This window comes from Myxocyprinus asiaticus, chromosome 9 (genome assembly GCF_019703515.2).
Source record: "Myxocyprinus asiaticus isolate MX2 ecotype Aquarium Trade chromosome 9, UBuf_Myxa_2, whole genome shotgun sequence".
Classification (NCBI taxonomy): domain Eukaryota; kingdom Metazoa; phylum Chordata; class Actinopteri; order Cypriniformes; family Catostomidae; genus Myxocyprinus; species Myxocyprinus asiaticus.
The window spans coordinates 42,075,185-42,096,558 of record NC_059352.1 but is presented as its reverse complement, the minus strand read 5'-3'; the positions used below and the strand labels follow the sequence as shown (position 1 = coordinate 42,096,558).

At 38.8% G+C, this 21,374-nt stretch overlaps 1 protein-coding gene and 1 pseudogene across 2 annotated transcripts; both read left to right on the top strand.

Annotated features, from left to right (window-relative positions):
• Positions 1-1,089: 1,089 nt before the first annotated feature.
• Positions 1,090-11,798, top strand: LOC127446276 (ribosome biogenesis protein wdr12-like). 2 transcript variants are annotated; one of them, XM_051707051.1, is made up of 13 exons: positions 1,090-1,253; positions 1,501-1,595; positions 2,995-3,089; positions 5,856-5,962; positions 6,163-6,278; positions 6,762-6,916; positions 7,682-7,727; positions 8,399-8,481; positions 8,568-8,708; positions 8,995-9,100; positions 9,182-9,314; positions 9,422-9,494; positions 11,445-11,798. In XM_051707051.1, the coding sequence occupies exons 1-13, from the start codon at positions 1,213-1,215 to the stop codon at positions 11,520-11,522; spliced, it is 1,269 nt and encodes a 422-aa protein (XP_051563011.1). In that variant the 5' UTR covers positions 1,090-1,212; the 3' UTR covers positions 11,523-11,798. The 2 variants fall into 2 exon arrangements, with proteins under 2 accessions (XP_051563011.1, XP_051563012.1); XM_051707052.1 differs by lacking the exon at positions 1,090-1,253 and having other exon boundaries at positions 1,542-1,595; positions 2,995-3,515.
• A 1,530-nt stretch (positions 11,799-13,328) lies between these two features.
• The window catches only part of LOC127446282 (general transcription and DNA repair factor IIH helicase subunit XPB-like), a 33,532-nt pseudogene continuing 25,486 nt past the window's right edge, over positions 13,329-21,374 (top strand).

Genomic DNA, 21,374 nt, shown 5'->3' with positions numbered 1-21,374 from the left:
TAATAGTTTCTGTATTATCACCATTTATGACATCATTCATACTAAATCCTTCTTCAGTCATTTTAACAAATTCTGTCCAATTAGCTTTCTCATACATCCATTTTCATACATCTCCACTAATTTTTGCCACAACAATCCCTACAATTTCTATCATTATAGGAAAGTGGTAGCTTCCTATAGTACATTTCCTTAGTACCCTCCAGTTGGTTATTCCTCCTACTGTATTTGTTGTTAGCGTTAAATCTAGTACTGCTCCTTGACCTGAACCCACATTTATCCTTGTACCTCCACCATCATTAAGGCATACCAAATTCATACCATCCATCAACTCTTCTATTATCTGACGATTTCCATCTACTGTACCTCCGCCCCACAAGGTGCTATGGGCATTAAAGTCCCCACACCAGATTATCCTCTCCCAGCTTTGACCGTCTATGTGCTTCAGGTCATCTAAAATCAGCTTTTTACAATGATTATAAAAGTTTATAATTAACAAAACTCTTGTCATCTACCCACACCTCAATCACCACATATTCCATTTTAGTACCCTTCCCCACCACTGATTTAATAAAAGTAACACATCCACCACCACTACCCTCTTCCCGGTCTCTTCTCACAGATGTATACCCCTTTATTACAAAATCAAAATTAGGCTTCAACCATGACTCCTGTATACACACCACATCAGGTTTTTCATCCATCTGGTTTAGATAACCTTTAAATTCCAGACCGTTTGCCACCAAACTTCTATCATTCCACTACAAGATGATTAGCATCAGGATTAATGTCCAACCCATGTTTCTTGACTTGGCTGTGTATCAATACTAGACCATCTCTAACTATTTCCCTGGTCAGCCCTTTCAATACCAAATATCTCTCTGCTACTCTCATTATTATTTGTATTTTTTTTTCCAGTCCTTCTTTCCGTCTGTGCTGTACAATTTCTTCCCTTTCTTTTTGCACCTCTTCTAAACTTGTATTGAACCCGAAATATTCATTTAAACCCAGATTTTCCTCAGTGAGTGAAAGGAGCTCAACACTGACATACACAGTGGCGCGCAAAATCGTCGAACTTCGATTGCTCTGCGATCTACAGTCACGTCTTCCTCACGCACGCACTTGGAACTACATGGTGGCAAAGTATCGCACACAAAGTGGAGTTCGCTGGTAACCAGATGTGCATTTTAAATATTTACCGTCAAAAAAGATAAAATGTCGCAGCTACAGGCCCGGTTCTTCACCGAAAACAAAAAGTGAGTATTTTTCGTTGTGCATAATGCAACAGTACAGCTAGCTCATAGATTTTGTTGTGGTAGCCAAGAGATGTGTAGCTGACTTCTGCTCTGTCAGAGAGCTGTTGTATTCACAGTGTTCAGATGATAGAAATTATTTATTTATAACCACTGTTCTTACATTAGGAACAGCAGTAGTTAACAACGTTTAAGATGTGTAGGTGTATGCTGTGTTTGCACCATAAGTACATAATGCTCTTTTCTGTAGGTATTTGATAGATGATGTCCCATTCTCCATCCCTGCTGCTTCTGGGGTGACAGACCTCAGCTGTGTAATCAACAAGCTGCTTGAAGCTAAGGATGGTGAGCTCACTAATCATATGTTTCCTCATTCATTTTGATCACTTTTTTTTTCGAATTAGTTTTTTATATTCTTATATACACAGGCGGCCAAAAGTTTGGAATAATGTACATATTTTGCTGTTTCAGAAGGAAATTGGTACATTAATTCACCAAAGTGGCATTCAACTGATCACAAAGTATAGTCAGGACATTACTGATGTAAAAAACAGCACCATCACTATTTGAAAAAAGTTATTTCCAGCTGCCATCACTCCAGCACCTTACCCTTGAGTAATCATGCTAATTTGGTATTAGAAAATCACTTGCCATTATATCAAACACAGTTGAAAGCTATTTGGTTTGTTAAATGAAGCTTAACTTAGTTTTTGTTTTTGAGTTGTCACAGTATGCAATAGACTTGCATGTCTTAAGGTCAATATTAGGTCAAAAATGGCATAAAAAACAGCTTTCTCTAGAAACTCGTAAGTCAATCATTGTTTTGAGGAATGAAGGCTATACAATGCTTGAAATTGCCAAAAAACTGAAGATATCATACAAAGGTGTACACTAGAGTCTTCAAAGACAAAGGACATTTGGTTCTAACAAGGACAGAAAGAGATGTGGAAGGCCAGATGTACAACTAAACAAGAGGATAAGTACATCAGAGTTTCTAGTTTGAGAAATAGACACCTCACATGTCCTCAGCTGACAGCTTCATTGAATTCTACCCACTCAACACCAGTTTCATGTACAACAGTAAAGAGAAGACTCAGGGGTGCAGGCCTTATGGGAAGAATTGCAAAGAAAAAGCCACTTTTGAAACAGAAAAACAAAAAGAAAAGGTTAGAGTGGGCAAAGAAACACAGGCATTGGACAACAGATAATTGGAAAAGAGTGTTATGGATCTTAACCCCATTGAGCTTTTGTGTGATCAGCTAGACTGTAAGGTGCGTGAGAAGTGCCCGACAAGACAGCCACATCTATGGCAAGAGCTACAGGAAGCGTGGGGTGAAATGTCACATGAGTATCTGGACAAACTGACAGCTAGAATGCCAAGGATTTGCAAAGCTGTCATTGCTGCACATGGAGGAATATTTTGATGAGAACTCTTTGAAGTAGTTTTAAGAAGTTCTGGCAATGTTTTTCAGATTGTAATAGTAATTTTTCACTTTATTAATGTCCTGACTATACATTGTGATCAGTTGAATACCAGTTTGGTGAATAAAAGTACCAGTTTCTTTCCATAAGAGAAAAATCTATACATTATTCCAAACTTTTGGCCGCCAGTGTATATATATATTCTGATTATTGATCTAATGATCAGACTATGACTTTTTCAGCAGACTATAACTGAGCAGCAGTGCTTAGTTATTGTTTTCTATTTAGTTTTATTGATTATCACTGGTGTCTGTGTTTACAGCGGGACACAAACATGTTGAGTTTGACTTCCTGGTCCGAGGGCAGTTTCTGCGCACCTCGCTGGCCAGTCATATGGAGACAGAAAACATCTCAACAGTATGGCAATTAACTTAATCAAATGTGACCCTAACCCTACTGTGCATCAGAAGTGAAGCAGGTTTTACATGGCAACATGTTACAACACAGAAGTCTTGCAGCCTTCCTAAAAACACTGCTTTATTCTAGGCTGAACATTTAGCTGTTAGAACATCAACATTTTTTCAAGCTGTGTTCCCTTATACTTTATCGACCAAAAGCAGACCCATCACTGAAACTCAGAGCGGTATGTAGGAGGGTTGGCACTCCTAAAATCATGTAATATTTATATACAATATTTATTCTTTCTCGTTCTTATGTTAATGCAGAAAAACCACCATAAATGGACGTGACAGTTATGGAAACAGCACTTACCTATAGGCTACATGATGTGGGAAACCATACAAAATGCTTTGAAACCAGCAGACTTTGAATTCTGAGATATCGGTATGAAATCCATTAATGTTGCTTGATTGATTGAATTAAGATTGAAATCGCAGTATGGCTTGCGTGATCTTAAAAGGCTTCGCTTCTGCATTCAGCACTTTAGTCAGCGCTGTATGAGCAAGCGGCACCCTCTAGCGGTCTGTATGCCGTTATCGATTGTCCATTATACCACTACACTAATACAGAATTTAAGGTGTGTTTTGTTCCTTTGGTTTAAACTTTTTATTTTTCCATTATGTGGTTTACCTTTCTGTAGAATTGCCCAACATATGCATAGTATTAGTTTTTAATGTTCTATTATATACAGTAGATACATGTAAAATGTGACTTCTGTTGTTTTGATCTGCAAAAACAGAAGTACAAAATAACCTTTTTTCATATCAATCATCATGTTATCGTATTTAGTTTTTTTTTTAGGTTTTTTTCTTCTATGTATCTTTCATTGTGGCTGTCTTACAAATTTTGGCCTGTAATGTTCAACAGATCCAATCCATGTTCAATGGAAATTAGTTGTTGTTAGAACAGTGAAAAAGCTTTTGTACCTCTTTGTACTTTTTTATAGCATAATTCCAAAATAAAACAGTGATCTACAAACAAACAGACCTTTTCTATGTGGATTGTGCACCGATTTTGCACCGATATGACTATGCAAAGGTACTCAGAAGGCTGCTTTCTTAAACAAATATTTTTATCAAAGAATATTTGACATTATCATTATACATTGTCAACAAATTCTAGAAATGAACACTGAAAAAATAAAGAATAAATAAAAATATAATAAATAGCTAAATAAACATCAGCACCGTATGTTCAGTATCAGTCAGCTGCTGACCATTTAAATAAATAATAAATTAAAATTATAGCTAAATAAAAATCAGTACTGTATGTTTAGTATCAGTCAGTTGCTGACCATTTAAATAAAGAATAAATTAATGATAGCTAAATAAAAATCCGTACTGTATGTTTAGTACGTCAATTGCTGACCATTTAAATAAAGAATAAAAAAAATACAATAAATAGCTAAATAAACATCAGTACTGTATGTTTAGTATCAGTCAGTTGCTGACCATTTAAATAAAGAATAAATAAAAATACAATAAATAGCTAAATAAAAATCAGTACTGTATGTTCAGTATCCGTCAATGGCTGACCATTTAAATAAATAAAAATAAAATAAATTGCTAAATAAACATTAGTAGTACTGTTTAGTATCAGTCAAATGCTGACTATTTTAATACTGCCAGTCAATTAGGGGCAGGTTGTAAAACAAGAAGCGTTTACACCTGCCGAGTCAAGAGATAAACAGCGGCAGCGGTGTTACACTGTATTCTGCTATACAAGTTCAGGGGAAACTTTCAATGGTGGAAAACCAGACTTTTAAATATTATATTTTGTAAATGCAATGACTGGAATTGTTCAGTTGAAGGGGGTACCAAACTGCGAATCCTGAACAAAACTCTTTGGTGGTGAATACGTTTACACGCTGACAAGGTATGAAAGTAGCTACGTGGTTGGCTAGTTAGCTATAAGCTCGTTGTCACTAAGAGTAAAAGACGGACATTGTTTATTTACTTTTCAGCATTGCGTCTCACCAACTAGGTAACAACTTAGCGTGAAATCAACAGACTCAATCCACCACCGCACCGTTGTCTGCTGAGATGCAAAAAGATGTTTACCTTTCAATCTGCTATATTACTGACTGCACTGACAAACTATAGCTGGCTAACACAGCAAACAGATGTGATAAACAGGAGTGACATGGTTGTCAGGGACAGGGTTAACGTTTTATTAGTTATATTGAAAAGGGAAAATGATGGGGTCATTGTTTATTAACTTTCCAGTATGTGTTTCACAAACTAGCTAGCAACTTACCGTGAAGACACCGCTTAACTCCGCACTGTCTGCAGAACCACCGTCAGCTCAGCTCTGAAAACAATGGAGTTGGAGCACACTCTGCTGGACCAACTACGTTTTGACACCAATTCTAAATCACCCCAAGCATTGTTTTCTGCATTATATGTTCTGAAAAAAAGTTTTCATATCTGGAAAACATATACGCCGATACGATATATCTGTGAAAGGCTAATAAATCGGTCGGGTACTAATATATATATATATATATATATATATATATATATATGAGTTTTAGATATTTAGAGTTTTGTTTTGACATTTTTTGGTCACTACATAATTCCCATTTGTATTATTTCTTAGTTTTAATAACTTTACTGTAGTTCTAAAATGTAGAAAATGCTAATAAAAATTAGTAGGTGTGTCTAAACTTTTGACCAGTAATGTATATTAACTGTATATGAGCCTCATCTGAGCTTGTGTTTTCAGGAAGAAGTTGTAGAAATAGAGTATGTAGAGAAGTTCACTGCCCCACAACCAGAGGAGTGTATCATGCATGATGACTGGATCAGCTCTGTGGAGGCAGATGCTGAATGGTGAGTTTCATGTGTCTAGCGAGACACACCATGGTCCCCTTTCCTTCTCTCTTTTATTCTTCATTCCTCTTAATTCTCTCGATGAACCATGCAGTGCTCCGCAGCTGTAGAGAAAAATTCTTAACAGAAAGCTAAAAATCTGTGTGCTTGAACAGTTTTGTGACTGATATATTAAACTTGTTCTTCTGCCTTGTTTTCAGGATCGTCACAGGCTCTTATGATAAGACAGCACGGATCTGGTCTATGGAGGGGAAGGCAGTGATCACTGTGGCTGGACACACTGATGTTGTGAAAGATGTGGCCTGGGTAAAGAGAGGTTAGAGACTTAAATGTACTTCAAACTCATTTATTAGTTAATTTATTTGTTAGATTGCCGGACCAAATCAAAGTATGAGACATCTAATTGGTATATATGTATGAACGTGTGTAAATGATTCATAACCCATTTTACCCAAGCTAAACAGGATATTCAATGCAGAAAATCTGTTGGGCGGTACTTGATTTTATCCATCAGAAAGTGGGTGTTACATGCCAGAATGGAGACGGTGTTTGGAGGGGAGGGGTTGAAAAATTAGAGAGATTCGTGACATCAGCCAAAAAGAAAAGTCGTTTCAGAGGTGGAACATGTTATAACATTTTAATTAAAGATTACAAAGACAAACATGTTATTTACATGTAATAATGTGCACTTATGAAGATTAGGAATGTACATAAAGGAAATGGGGTCAGTTTTGAGTTCTTGTCGACTTAAACAGAAAGATGCATTTCGGTTTGATGGTTCTGGTTTTGTGGCTCTTAGATGGTCTGAACTCTGTGCTCCTGACTGCATCTCTGGATCAAACCATTCTGCTGTGGGAGTGGAACTCGGAAAGGAACAAAGTGAAGGCCCGACACTGTTGCCGTGGACACGCAGGAAGTGTAGACACTGTTGCTGTCGACCCCAGCAGGACAAAGGTGTGTGCATATTTCTTGTCTGACACTTAAAAAAAGTATGAAAGCCATTGCATTAGAAAGTAAACTATCAAAGTAGCAAATAATTGGGGAACTTTGGTAGCTCAGCGAGTAAAGACGCTGACTACCACCCCTAGAGTCGCGAGTTTGAATCCAGGGCGTGCTCAGTGACTCCAGCCAGGTCTCCTAAGCTACCAAATTGGCCCGGATGTTAGTGTCACACAGGGTAACCTCCTCGTGGTCACTATAATGTGGTTCTCAGTCTCGTTGGGGTGTGTGGTGAGTTGTGCGTGAATGCTGCGGAGAATAGTGTGAAGCCTCCACACATGCTATGTCTCCGCGGTAACGCGCTCAACAAGCCACGTGATAAGATGTGCAGATTGATGGTCTCAGACACGGAGGCAACTGAGATTCGTCCTCCGCCACCCGGATTGAGGCGAGATACTACGCCACCACGATGACTTAGTGTGCATTGGGAATTAGGCATTCTTAGAGTGCATTGGGAATTAGGCATTCCAAATTGGGGAGAAAAGGGGAGAGAAAAAAAGTGGCAAATAATTTGTCTTAATTTTGAACAATACATCTATTGTTTTATTATTCAAAACCTAACAGACACATTTTTGTTAATTGTTTTGCTTGAAAATTGTGTTTGTGCTATCTTTGAAAGAAACGCCACATGGTTTGATATCTAATGCAGTTACATTCATACAAGTATTTTAATAAATCTTATCTGCTATTCATAAGTCTCATGTTTTGTTTCCTCTTCAGTTCTGCAGTGGCTCATGGGATAAAATGCTTAAGATTTGGTCAGCAGGTATGCTTTCTTTAAAGGAGTCATGTCATGAGGAATACAATTTTCCTTGATCTTTTGACATATAAGAGGTCATTGTACTATAAAAACATACTGTAAGTTTCAGAACTGAAAATTTCTCCTTCAATAAGAGCATTTGTTGAAACCAAGCTGCCAAAATGACTTGTTCTCCACTTCCTCCACATTGTGATGTCACACTGTGATAGACATTTGCATCTGACTGCATCAATGCCTGCTTTACCTTTAATCACTTCCGTAGCCCGCCCAGTGCAGTGGCAAGTAGAGAGAGCAGGTCAGTCAAGAGCAGAGAGCAAATCATAAAAGTGAGCATTTACTGTTAAGTCTTAAAGGAGAAGCGGCACCAAAACCGAGTGTTTCTAATGGAAAGTCAGAATGAGGCTGGAAAATGATAATGTTTTACAAAAATATGACTGTTTTCTGTGCAAAACACTTTACTTAATATTATAATAACAATATTTAACCTCAAGGAACATATAAAAAAGGCATGTCAAGACCCCTTTAAAACGTTTTCGGTATGGTTCAAACTATGAGATGTGTTATTAAAAAATATCGGAAAGCTTCCGCCTCATATGGAAATTGATGTCTGTAATTTTAGCACCTTTTAAATTGTGGTTTGTATTTTTTATCTTTTTTTTTTTTTTTTTTGTCATCAGTGTCGACAGAAGAAGAGGATGAGATTGAGGAACCCAACAGGCCACGCAAAAAACAGAAAACAGAACAGATGGGGCTCACACGGGTGAGAATCTATCTACAAATCTTCTTGACGCAAGGATTTTTGTCAGTTAATGCTTGACAATTTCACAAACTCTTGTTGTGCTGTAGACTCCACTCATGACTCTGTCTGGTCATAATGAGGCTGTGTCATCTGTGCTCTGGATGGATGCAGAGGAGCTGTGCAGTGCATCATGGGACCACACCATCCGCCTATGGGATGCTGAGACTGGTGGGCAGAAGAGTACTCTAGTGAGTCAGAGTCTAATGATTAAAGAGTCTTATTTGTTAAATATTTGGGTTTCAGAACCTACAGGAATAGAAAATGTCACTTACCCTCTTGTTGTTTTTAAACCCTTATGACATGGGGATGAGTAAATGATAACAGAATTTTCATTATTAGGTGAACTATTCCTGATATGACTGATTAACTTCATGTTTTCTTTTATTAAAGAGTTGTTGATTTTTTTTGTTTTTTTTGTGTGACTGGATAGTATAAGTACTGATAGATTTACAAAGTGATGTTATTGCATTGCAGACAGGCAGTAAGGTTTTCAATTGTATCTCATACTCTCCACTGTGTCGTCGTCTGGCCTCGGGCAGCACTGATAGACATGTGCGACTGTGGGACCCAAGATCTAAAGGTGACCATAATAGATTCCTTTGCAGTATGCTTAATTTTGCCCCCTCTTCCCACTCTAGTAATCTCTACCTCTCTCTTTCAGATGGCTCTTTAGTTCTCCTCTCTCTCACATCCCATAATGGTTGGGTGACGGCAGTCAGGTGGTCTCCTTCTCATGAGCAGCAGTTAGTGTCAGGATCTCTAGACAACATGGTCAAACTGTGGGACACCAGGAGGTGTGTGACTTACATATACACTACACTATCACATTCAGTCATCAGTAGACTGCATTCTGTTCCCTATCTGTCCCTAAGCATGGTTTCTTCTCTCTTCATGTTTATAGCTGTAAAGCTCCGCTGTATGATCTTGCTGCCCATGAAGACAAAGTACTATGTGCTGACTGGACAGAGAATGGGGTACAACATCAAAATATCCAATATTTGTTTGTGTATTACTTGCACATGCCACTGTTATAATAATAATTAATAATAATTCCTTACATTTATATAACGCTTTTCTAGCACTCAAAGCACTTTACATAGTATAGGGGGAATCTCCTCAACCACCACCAGTGTGCAGCATCCACCTGGATGTTGCAACTGCAGCCATAGTGCGCCAGTACGCTCACCACACACCAGCTATTGGTGGTGAGGAGAGAGCAGAGTTATAGAGCCAATTAATGGATGGGGATTATTAGGAGGCCATGATTGAAAAGGGCCAATGGGGGGAATTTGGCCAGGACACTGGGGTTACACCCCTGCTCTTTACGAGAAGTGGGATTTTTAATGACCACTTAGAGTCAGGACCTCGGTTTAACATCTCATCCAAAAGATGGTGCCTTTTTTCAGTATAGTGTCTACGTCACTATACCGGGGCATTAGGACCCACACAGACCACAGGGTGAGCACCCCCTGCTGGTCTCCCTAATACCTCTTCCAGCAGCAACCTTAGTTTTCCCCAGGAGGTCTCCCATTCAGGTACTGGCCAGGCTCAATCCTGCTTAGCTATAGAGGGCAACCAGGCAAGTGCTGCAGGGTGATATGGCTGCTGGCACTGTTAAGAAGAGTTCACCCAAAATTAACATTTTTGTCATTATTTAGTCACCCTCACCAAACTGGTATGCTGTTATTTTTATTAACATGAGGGTGAGAAATGACAGAATTTTTATTTTGGGGCAAACTATTCCTTAGAAGACCCCATGTAATAAAAATTGGAGTTTTGTGGCTTCTTGTTTTAATAGGAAATACATTTACACTGAACCAATCAAGTGCAAACGTGCCTGCCCAGCCTTACTTTACTTTTTAGAATAATATCTCAGCTTTGCAGGTCCATACAATGCAAATGAATGGTGACCAAAACTTTGAAGCTCCAAAAAGCACATAAGTCACATAAAGGTAATCCATAAAACTCCAGTGGTTTAATCCATGTCTTCTGAAGCAATCCAATTGGTTTTGGGTGAGAAGAGACCAAAATAGAACTCCTTTTTCACTGTACATCTTGACATCTGCAGTCTCCTTGGCAATCATGATTTTTAGCTTGATTACACTTACTAGTGCCATCTAGAACTCTTAAGCATGCGTCAAACGCAAGATGTACAGTAAAAAAAGGAGTTATATTTTGGTCTGTTCTCACCCAAAATCTATTATATCGCTTCAGAAGACATTGATTAAACCACTGGAGTCTGATAGATTACTTTTATGTTGCCTTTATGTGCTTTTTGGAGGGTCAAAGTTCTGGTCACCTTTCACTTGCATTGTATGGACCTACAGAGCTGAAATATTCTTCTAAAAATCTTCATTTGTGTTCTGCAGAAACACAAAAGTTATATACATGTGGGATGGCATGTGAGTGAGCAAATGATGAGAGAATATTTACTGAACTATTCCTTTCAAGTTGTTGATTTTTAAGTATAGAATATATATATTTTAAGTTTCTTGCAAAATATTCAGATATATACAAATACTTAGTTTGAGTGAGTAGAGAGACCAACTCAATCACCCACAATGCTTCATGGGAATGGGTGGTCGCCGCTGTGCTCTTTTGGTGCGTTTTGTTTGCTACGATTCTCTGATTGGTGGATATCTTTTCAAGATCATGGGTAGTGTAGTTCTCAACCAAGAAATGTTGAAATAACACCGACTGATGGCTTCAACAGAAGCATCTATAATCGATTAACAACCCCAGAGCTAGCGGTAAGTCTGTCTTAAAAGGTTTATAAGTAGTTAGGAATGGGATTTTTACTTCTGCAACTAGACTGTTTTGCTCTATTCCTGTGGACTTTAACAGTGATGTAAATCAGTGTACAGTTCTGCAGATGTGTCAATCTCTCTTTTTCTCATACTTCTTATCTTGTTTTCTATTTCTAGTTGATTTTGAGTGGAGGAGCCGATAACAGACTCTACACATACAGATTCTCCAACTGCATCTCTGATGCAGGAGCATAGAACAACGTTCACCATTGCCATGCCAATAGCACAGCCTCATTTTACATCAGTATGACTATGGGAACCTTAGCACAACATCTGCTTTGCTTCATAACTTCAAAAACAAAAAAAGACTAAAAAACAAAACAAATGGCTACAAAAACACAGTGACTCAACAGCCTTAAAAACAACAGTGTCAGTGAAGAATAGAAGAAAAACATAAGTGTTAAGTTTTTGTTTGATTTCATATTCAGTGTTTAATCCTCTGATGTTCAATACAGTGTCTTATAGCAGTCATATTCTGTCCGTTTTTACTCTGTTGCCTTTTCTATGTAACAAAATAATGAATGAATATTGGTTAATGTTGGCTATTTGTGTGAAATTGGTACACAAGTTTTCTGTTGTTTTGTACATTTTTGCTGACAAAATCATGAACTTATATTATTTTGAGTGTGGTGTTTAGAAGATCGTCCACACATAAGAACCTGTTGGTAAATATTTCACTATTTCTGATAATGGTAATCGTTGGACTGTATTCCAGTTGTTCCAGTGGGAAAAAAACAAACAAACTCTACTTTAAGGGTAAAGCACCAACTGTGTTTTGTGTCTAGTTGAATTTGGGTAGTTTACATGAAATTTCAAGCAGTGTACTCCTGTGTGAGGTGCACGCAGCAGTAGCGGATTTAGGCATGGGCGACGTGCAGTTTCCCAGGGCGGCATTTTGTGGGGGGCAGCACGAGGCACCCGTAACCCCCCCCCCCCCCCTATCTTCATTCGGTGGTTCCCCTCATGGGGGCTTCCATGTTAGGATCACCTGACCAGCCGAATACTACTAGCTTAATCTTAGTAACTGCCGTTATTGAACATTTTCACTCATGGATTAAATGAATCATGTATGACTCTAAATAGGGAATTTCTACAATGAAATCCGTCACTAAAAATGTTTGAATAATGCTGCATCCGTTCCACTAGTTGTCAGTTTAATGGTGCAATATGTAATAAATTTACTGTACTAAAGCATAAAATTATTATAATATGTTATCAGAGATTTAGGAAACATGCTAAGTTGAAACACTGGCTTCTCTGAAAACAATGCTACAGCCTGAATATTCTACTTTGTAATGTCGGTTCCGGGCCGGAATTTCTGTTTGTATTTTGGCCTGTGTGATCCCGCCCACTGCCCATTTCCCAATAGTATTTGGACACCCCGAGTTGCCAGATTTGAAACAAGTTAGCGGGCGAACACAACGCATTGCAGCCATGGAAGCCAGAAATACATCTAGCTAACATTGACAGAGTTATAAAAAATCCACATGAGCTGGTTTATCATTTGCAAACAATAAAACATTGCAAACGTGTACATTAGCTGATCAACGTACAGTGTAAGGCTCGTCACTTGCCATTGTCAGTTTGCTCGTTCCTGTTGCGTGTCCTCAACCTGGCAATCCTTGAAGTCAAAGAGGACGACGTATGACCAGCACAGCATAAAACGCAAAAAAACTAAAAGGTGGTTAATAATGTGAAAAACGTACATTTTGACCAATTACAGAGCTTAAAATATACAATGTACCTAATACAAATGTAATTTTAAACAAAGTCTTCGTTGAGAGGACAGTTAAACTGTGCGCACTTACACATTCAGCCTGCAGGTGGCGATAGGGGTTTGAGGTTGGTTCAGGTTTACACTTATCGAGTTCTCTCTGCGTAGAGGAAGAGTGTGCTGCTACAGCAGTGGCGTAATAATGAAACTTCTCGCAGATTCGTTTGTGAAAAATGTGTGAAACCATCACATAATTCATAAAAGGGGAGTGAATACTGCATGGCAGCATGGGATAGAAAGATAAAAGTGATCGAGGTAAGAGAGACGCTGTGCTTTATAAAAAAATAGACGAATGTGACGAACAAAGTTAGATGAATGTACAAAGTTTCCATAAATACTGAATTAGACATGCAGTGAACATTATAGAAGCATGTCCTCGTGTTAAAGGTGATTTGAGTACAAACGTAACATGACATCCCTGATGCATAAGATGAACCTGAAGACATCTTATCAAACTACTGCTTTTTTTTTGATGAAACTGTCTAAACCTGAGGTGCTGCATCCAGCTCTTGAATATCCACCTTCCTGCACAGTGAGATCCTTGTCTCAAATGCTATTAAATCTAAACCCAACAGACCGAACGAACGAACAATGTTTTCAAGGCTGATTTTAATTTCTTTAATTTAAAAAACACTTCATTTTAGCTTCACATTTAACAACAGAGCAGCTGTTAAACCAATAAGAATACTGTATTACATGTAGAATATTATATATATCAAATATTAGATAATGGATTAAAAACACTTTAAATATTAGCTAAATAGCAGGGGGTATTTTTGTCACTTTTTGTGGCATTTTTGTCCTGACCCTGATAGGAAGATAGAACTCCATGAGCAGGATTGATCAGCACTGTTTTTAAAACTCCTAAATGTTAAAATGATCTGTTGATTCAAATTAGAGAGGAAATCCAAGAAGCGTTATTACGATGAGGAAGAAGAGGATGAAGAGGCGGTGGGCAGTGAGTCTCAGGAGGCCATCCTTGCTGCTGCTGGGAAACAGGTGGATGAATCCAGCACTAAAGTGGATGAGTATGGGGCCAAAGACTACAGAATACAGATGATTCTAAAGAACGACCACTCTGCACGACCCCTGTGGGTGGTAAGATATGAGTTATGAGTTGCAATTATATGAGCCTAATGTGTCAAGATCAGGAACAATAATCTATCTGTTCCATTGTGTCTATGTTTGATTGTCTTGTAGGCTCCTGATGGTCATATCTTCCTGGAGGCTTTCTCTCCTGTATATAAATACGCTCAGGACTTCCTTGTGGCTGTAGCAGAGCCAGTTTGCAGACCCACACATGTGCACGAGTACAAGCTGACAGCGTATACTCTCTACGCCGCAGTCAGTGTTGGTCTGCAGACCTCTGACATTGTAGAGTACCTGCAGAAACTCAGCAAGACCTCCGTGCCAGAGGGAATTGTGCAGTTTATTAAGGTGTGTGTGAGCTGCCAGATAATCAATTTCATTTCAATTTTACAGGAAGTTTTAAAAAAGGTTTAAAGCAATCCATATGTATCAAAGCCAAATTCTGTCTGTTTTCCTTTCATTTCCCCTGCAGTTGTGCACAGTGAGCTATGGTAAAGTCAAACTGGTCCTGATACACAACAGGTCTGTTTATTTTTTTTAAATGAAGAAGTCAGCGATTGCTTAATTGTTACTGTCCGCTGTGTTTGATGAGGTCACATTTCTTTTGTATTATAATAATGTATTAAAGATGAACATTTTAATTGGCATTTCAAGTTCAATAATCTTGAAATTAAACATAGTTGTTTTGTGATTTTAATCCAATATCCACATTGTGGGATACAGTGTTCCAGTGTGTTCTGGTTGTATAGTGCACATTTTGGCAAAATAAGCAGTTTATTTTGCTATTCCATGCTTATACACACAATTCACACAGTATGTGTGCAGTGTAAAGTATACACCGATAAAACACAACATTAAAACCACCTGCCTAATATTGTGTAGACCCCCCTCGTGCCACCAAAACAGCGCCAACCTGCATCTCAGAATAGCATTCTGAGATGCTATTCTTCTCACCACAATTGTACAGAGCAGTTATCTGAGTTACCGTAGACTTTGTCCGTTCAAACCAGTCTGGCCATTCTCTGTTGACCTCTAAATTCTAGAGACTGTTGTGTGCGAAAAATCCCAGGAGATCAGCAGTTACAGAAATACTCAAACCAGCCCATCTGGCACCAACAATCATCCATGCGATTATCTAATCAGCCAATCATGTTGCAGCAGTGAAGTGCATAAAATCAGCAGATACGGGTCAGGAGCTTCAGTTAATGTTCACATCAACCATCAGAATGGGGAAAAAAATGTGATCTCAGTGATTTCTGTCGTGGCATGATTGTTGGTGCCAGATGGGCTGGTTTGAGTATTTCTGTAACTGCTGATCTCCTGGGAGTTTCAAACACAACAGTCTCTAGAATTTACTCTGAATGGTGCCAAAAACAAAAAACATCCAGTGAGCGGCAGTTCTGTGGATGGAAATGCCTTGTTGATGAAAGAGGTCAACAGAGAATGGCCGGACTGGTTCGAGCTGACAAAGTCTACGGTAACTCAGATAACCACTCTGTACAATTGTGGTGAGAAGAATATCATCTCAGAATGCTATTCTGAGATGCGGGTTGGCGCTGTTTTGGCGGCACGAGGGGGACCTGCACAATATTAGCCAGGTGGTTTTAATGTTGTGGCTGATCTGTGTACATTCTGCATACTACAGAAATGGTATTTGTAGTATGGTAATATACTATTTTAAACACATCCTTAGTATAAATCCTTGGCTTGTAACTTTGAATTAGAGGTGGACCAATATATGTACTGTATATTTCACCAGATGAGGTTTATTGAAGAATAAGTTTTATTATTATTCAAAAGATACGAAGTTGGAGACACGATGTATGTGTTGCTGGAGCACATTTCCGTTTACTCACATTTTTCTATGCATTCCCTAGCTTTAATTTAGAACACTTGATTATCTAACCAAAATAACAAAATATGCATTGAAGTGAGGATAAAAATATGGATGAATATTGTCAATGATGAAACATTTAAATACAGTAAATCTCAGTGAGGTGTCAGTGATTGTTTTTATTTCACCTCTGCCACTGTTATAAGAACTGTAGAATCCTCCAGCACTGGCCATAGTGTAACATGGACTTTTAAAAAACTATCGGCAAACATCGGCTTAGATTTTTGCAGATAACCGATAGTTCTGAAAGCAACTGTCGGCACAGATGAATCGTGAAAAACCGATATATCAGTCTACCTCTACTTTGAATGGCTCTAATACTGGTTTAGTTTCTATGACTGCAATGTACCATGTTGGCATATGCTATTTTGTTTTGTGTGTGTACTGAAAACAGGTACTTTGTGGAGAGTACTTTCCCTGATGTCATTCAGAGGCTATTACAGGACTCTGATTCAAGACTGTCGTCTTCGGTCAGCTGAGGGAGAGGAGATGGAGCTCATCACTGAGGTCATCTCTAGCAAATCAGCTGTGAGTATATATGAACACACACACACATGCTCTCAATATCGCACTCTTTCTTTTCTCTCTCTCACACACACACACACACACACACACACACACACAGACGTACATTACACTAACATTTACCACAGATGAATTAAATATAATGAACATTAAGACACCTAAAACGTCAGTGGAGAAAAGACTCAACACTTGTATGGTCCTGTCCAGATCTCAAAGTCTCAGCAGGATAACGGTGGTCCATCCACCTCTCAGCATGCAGATGGGCAGTGCTCATGAACTCAAGTGCCTGAGGACATCTTCAGTTACTATGAACAGATGGATAAAGAGGAGGAAGAAGAGGAAGAGACACAAACGGTGTCATTTGAGATCCGTCAGGTGTGTGTATGGAGTTCATTTAACTCTACAGTTCCTCTGACAGCCCTACCTAATTTTGAACCTGGAACATTTGTGCTCACAGTCCTAATCCTTAAAGGGATAGTTCACCCAAAAAACGAAAATTCTGTCATCATATATTCAGCCTAACATCTCATTCTTTAACATTCTGTCTTTGTGGGCCTTCATTAGGAAATGATTGAGGAGCTTCAGAAACGCTGCATTCAGTTAGAGTACCCCCTCCTGGCAGAGTATGACTTCCGTAATGACACGGTGAACCCTGACATCAACATGGACCTGAAACCCACCGCTGCACTGAGACCCTATCAGGAGAAAAGTCTGAGGAAGATGTTTGGGAACGGCAGAGCTTGATCTGGAGTCATTGTGCTGCCTTGCGGTAAACAATTCAGCATTCACTTTCTAAACATGTTCTCCCTACAACAGCTGATGCCTAATCCTCGATTTGATAGCATTTTTATCAATTTTTCATTGAATATTCATTATTTTCATTTATTATTGTCTCATTAAAGACAATTAAATGGATAGTTCACCACGAAATGAAAATTCTCTCATTTACTCACCCTCATGCCATCCCAGATGTGTATGACTTTCTTTATTCTGCAGAACACAAACAAAGAACTATCCCTTTAAACCAGCATCAGATAAAGGATTTACACATCGAAAACTAGACTTTTACTGTACCAAAGATTCTCAGGGTCAGTGGTTCATTTAATAGAATTGCTGAGATAAAATGTAACTAAAGTTAACATGAAATATAAATTGGCCCAATTTACTTTTTTTCTCTCCCCTTTTTCTCCCCAATTTGGATTGCCCAATTCCCAATGCGCTCTAAGTCCTCGTGGTGGCGTAATGACTCCCCTCAATCCGGGTGGCGGAGGACGAATCTCAGTTGCCTCCACGTCTGAGACCGTCAATCCGCGCATCTTATCATATGGCTTGTTGAGCACGTTACCGTGTTCTGGTGTTATAGCGACCACAAGGAGGTTACCCCATGTGACTCTACCCTCCCTAGCAACCGGGCCAATTTGGTTGCTTAGGAGACCTGGCTGGAGTCACTCAGAACGCCCTGGATTTGAACTCGCGACTCCAGGGGTGGTAGTCAGTGTTTTTACTCGCTGAGCTACCCAGGCCCCAAGATATACATCCACTGAGGTGCGGATGCAGTCTTTTTTTTTATTTATTAAAATATATAGTTTTATATGGACGGATTAGAACCTTTAACCTCTTATGCTCAATTCACTTTATTAAGACATGCTCCTGGTCTTATTGTTCAGTGTATGTCTTGGAAATGGATGTCTTGTGCAGTGCATGTCATGAAAACATTTAATCAAAATTTAATAATTTGCTTCTCCTCTGAAACAACTTTTTGGTTGATGTCAGCAGTCCTTCTTAATTTCTCAACCCCACCCTTCCAACTTCCTGGCTCCATTATGGGATGTAACAGTCCATTATCACAATCCAAGCAATTCCCGATCCAATCAATTCATACTGGATGAAATCAAGTACTGCCCTACATTTATTTTAGGGATGTATTGATATGAAAATCTTTGAACAATACCGATTTGAACAAAAAAATCATAGGCTGAAACCGATAATTTGCCACTTACCTCATTTTGTCTTCAGATCACTGTTTTACTTTGGAATTATGCTTTAAAAATGTACAAAGAGGTACAAAAGCCTTTTCACTTTTCTAACAAGAAATAAATTCCATTGAACATGGATTGGATCTGTTGAACACGTGACAGGCCAACATTTTAAGAGAGCCACAATGAAAGAAAAATAGATAAAAGTTCAAATGAAAAAATAACCAAATATGATGACGAACATGATGATTGATATGAAAAAATGTTATTTGTACTTCTAAAACATTTTTGCACTTCTGTTATTGCAGTTCAAAACAACAGAAATCAGTGAGAAATCAAAGGAATAAAACCCATTTAAATTCTGTATTATAGTGGGATAATGCCATCCAGACCGCTAGAGGGCAAACTGATGCGCTGAATGCAAAAATGCAGCCTTTTAAGGTTTATCAATCACGCAAGGCCATATTTTGCAATTTCAATCTTAATTTAATCAATCATGCAGCAATATTGGATATCAAACCGATATCTCAGAAGTCAAAGTCTGCTGGTTTCAAAGCAGATTGTGCATTTAAATTCGCAGAGTTTTTACAAAGTGTGTTACGAATTAATTACAAATTAACCAATGTTTTTTCATATTGCCGTTTTCATGCTTATAACCGACATACTGATGGTTTTAATTTGGTCAATAATTGGCCAATAAATATCTGCAGCCGATACATCGGTGCATTACTAATTTATACTCATTGAAAATCCTGTTTCGCTTACAAATTACAAGTGAAATAGGTTGTAAACGCAGTTTCATGTTGACTTTAATGTACTTTCAAATCTTTTATTATTGTCTTGTTTTATCCTACAGGATGGTGGGCGTAACTGCTGCATGTACAGTTCGTAAGCGCTGCCTGGTGGAAGGCTCAGTTTAAGATGTGGTCCACCATTGATGACTCCCAGATCTGTCGCTTTACTTCGATGCAAAAGACAAGCCCATTGGCTGCTCGGTGGCCATCGGCACCTACTCCATGCTAGGTCACACTACTAAACGCTCATGGGAGGCAGAAAGGGTCATGGAGTGGATGAAAAGTCAGGAGTGGGGTCTCATTATACTAGATGAGATGCACACTATCCCAGGTAGGTTGTGTGGGTTAGTACTGTCTCACTCCTAGCCCTTTCATCGAAAGTGTGCCAGTGCACAATCTGCAACCGTTCCATGCGTTTCCAACATTGAAAAGATTGTTCAGAGCTGGAAAAAAAATTTATCCACAATGGCCTTGAAAACCTGCTGGTCTCCAACCAGAAACTGAACCAAAGGTTTAAAAAAAAAAAATTCAGTTTGGCAAGACTGATGAAGAAAACAAAGCTACATTGCACAAAACTACACTGCCTTGCCAAAAAAAAGTAGCACACTGTAATATTTCATTGGACTGCCTTTAGCTTTGATTACGGCGTGCATTTGTCGTGGCATTGTTTGGACAAACTTATGCAGCGTCACATTTATTTCCATCCAGAGTTGCATTAATTTTTGGCTGAGATCTTGTGTTGATGACGGGAGAGTCGAACCACTCCATAAAGTCTTCTCCTGCTCATCCCAAAGACATTCAATGGGGTTAAGGTCAGGACACTGTGGTGGCCAATTCATGTGTGAAAATGATTCCTCATGATACCTGAACCACTCTTTCACAATTTGAGCCCAATGAATCTTGGCATTGTTGTTCTGGAATATGCCCGTACCGTCAGGGAAGAAAAAAATCCATTGTTGGGATAACCTGGTCAATCAGTACATTCAGCTAGTCAGCTGACTTCATTTTATTGCCGCATAACATTGCTAATCCTAGGCCTGACCAACCCCAGATCATAATACTGCCTCCAGAGGCTTGTACAGTGGGCACTATATGACGGGTGCATCGCTTCATGCACTTCCCTTCTTACCCTGACGTGCCCATCGCTTTGGAATAGGGTAAATCTGGACTCATCAGACCACATGACCTTTTTCCATTGTTCCACAGTCCAATCTTTATGCTCCCTAGCAAATTGAAATTGTTTTCTTTTTTCGATTAGCCTCACAAGTGACTTTCTTGTGGCCACACTAGGGTTGCGCAGAATACCGGTACTAATGAAATATCACGATACCAAAAAAATTAAAACGGTACGATATCAAGTTGTTGCTAGTTTTGGTACCATTTTACAGTATGTTGTCATTAGCAAAATGTTATGAGATGTGAAAGTTTTGAGATGAAATCATTGACAATTTGAAAATAAAATTAAAAAAAATCTCGATATGGCCAAGTGTGATCATTAAACAGCAGAAGGGTGTCATTTAAATAATATACAGTCCCATTCGCTGCATGCTACAGAATGAAAGGGTGCTGCTCTGCTGTACACACACACACACACACACACACACACACACACACACACACACGCATGCACACACACAAACGCAATACGCTGCTGGTGCTTGATTTTCATGCAGTGTGTTTAGTGTAAAAACGGTTGTGAACACTCTCCGGTGCAGCTCTGAGATTTTAGCTCGCGAGTTGCGACGGGAGTATTACAGCATTAATGGAAGGCTTGATGTAACGTATAATATTAAATGGTTGTATTATGATTATTATGATCTGTAAGCACTATCACAAAAGTGGACTGAATATCAGCATGTTGTGATTCAGCCATAGCAGCCTTGTGTCTGAGGTAGATTTTTCAGTTATTTTCTGTGTAATTTCATAAAAATCTACGGTTTTTATTTGTTGCCTAAGTATCGATTTAGTATCGATACCGAGGTACCAGGGCTGGTA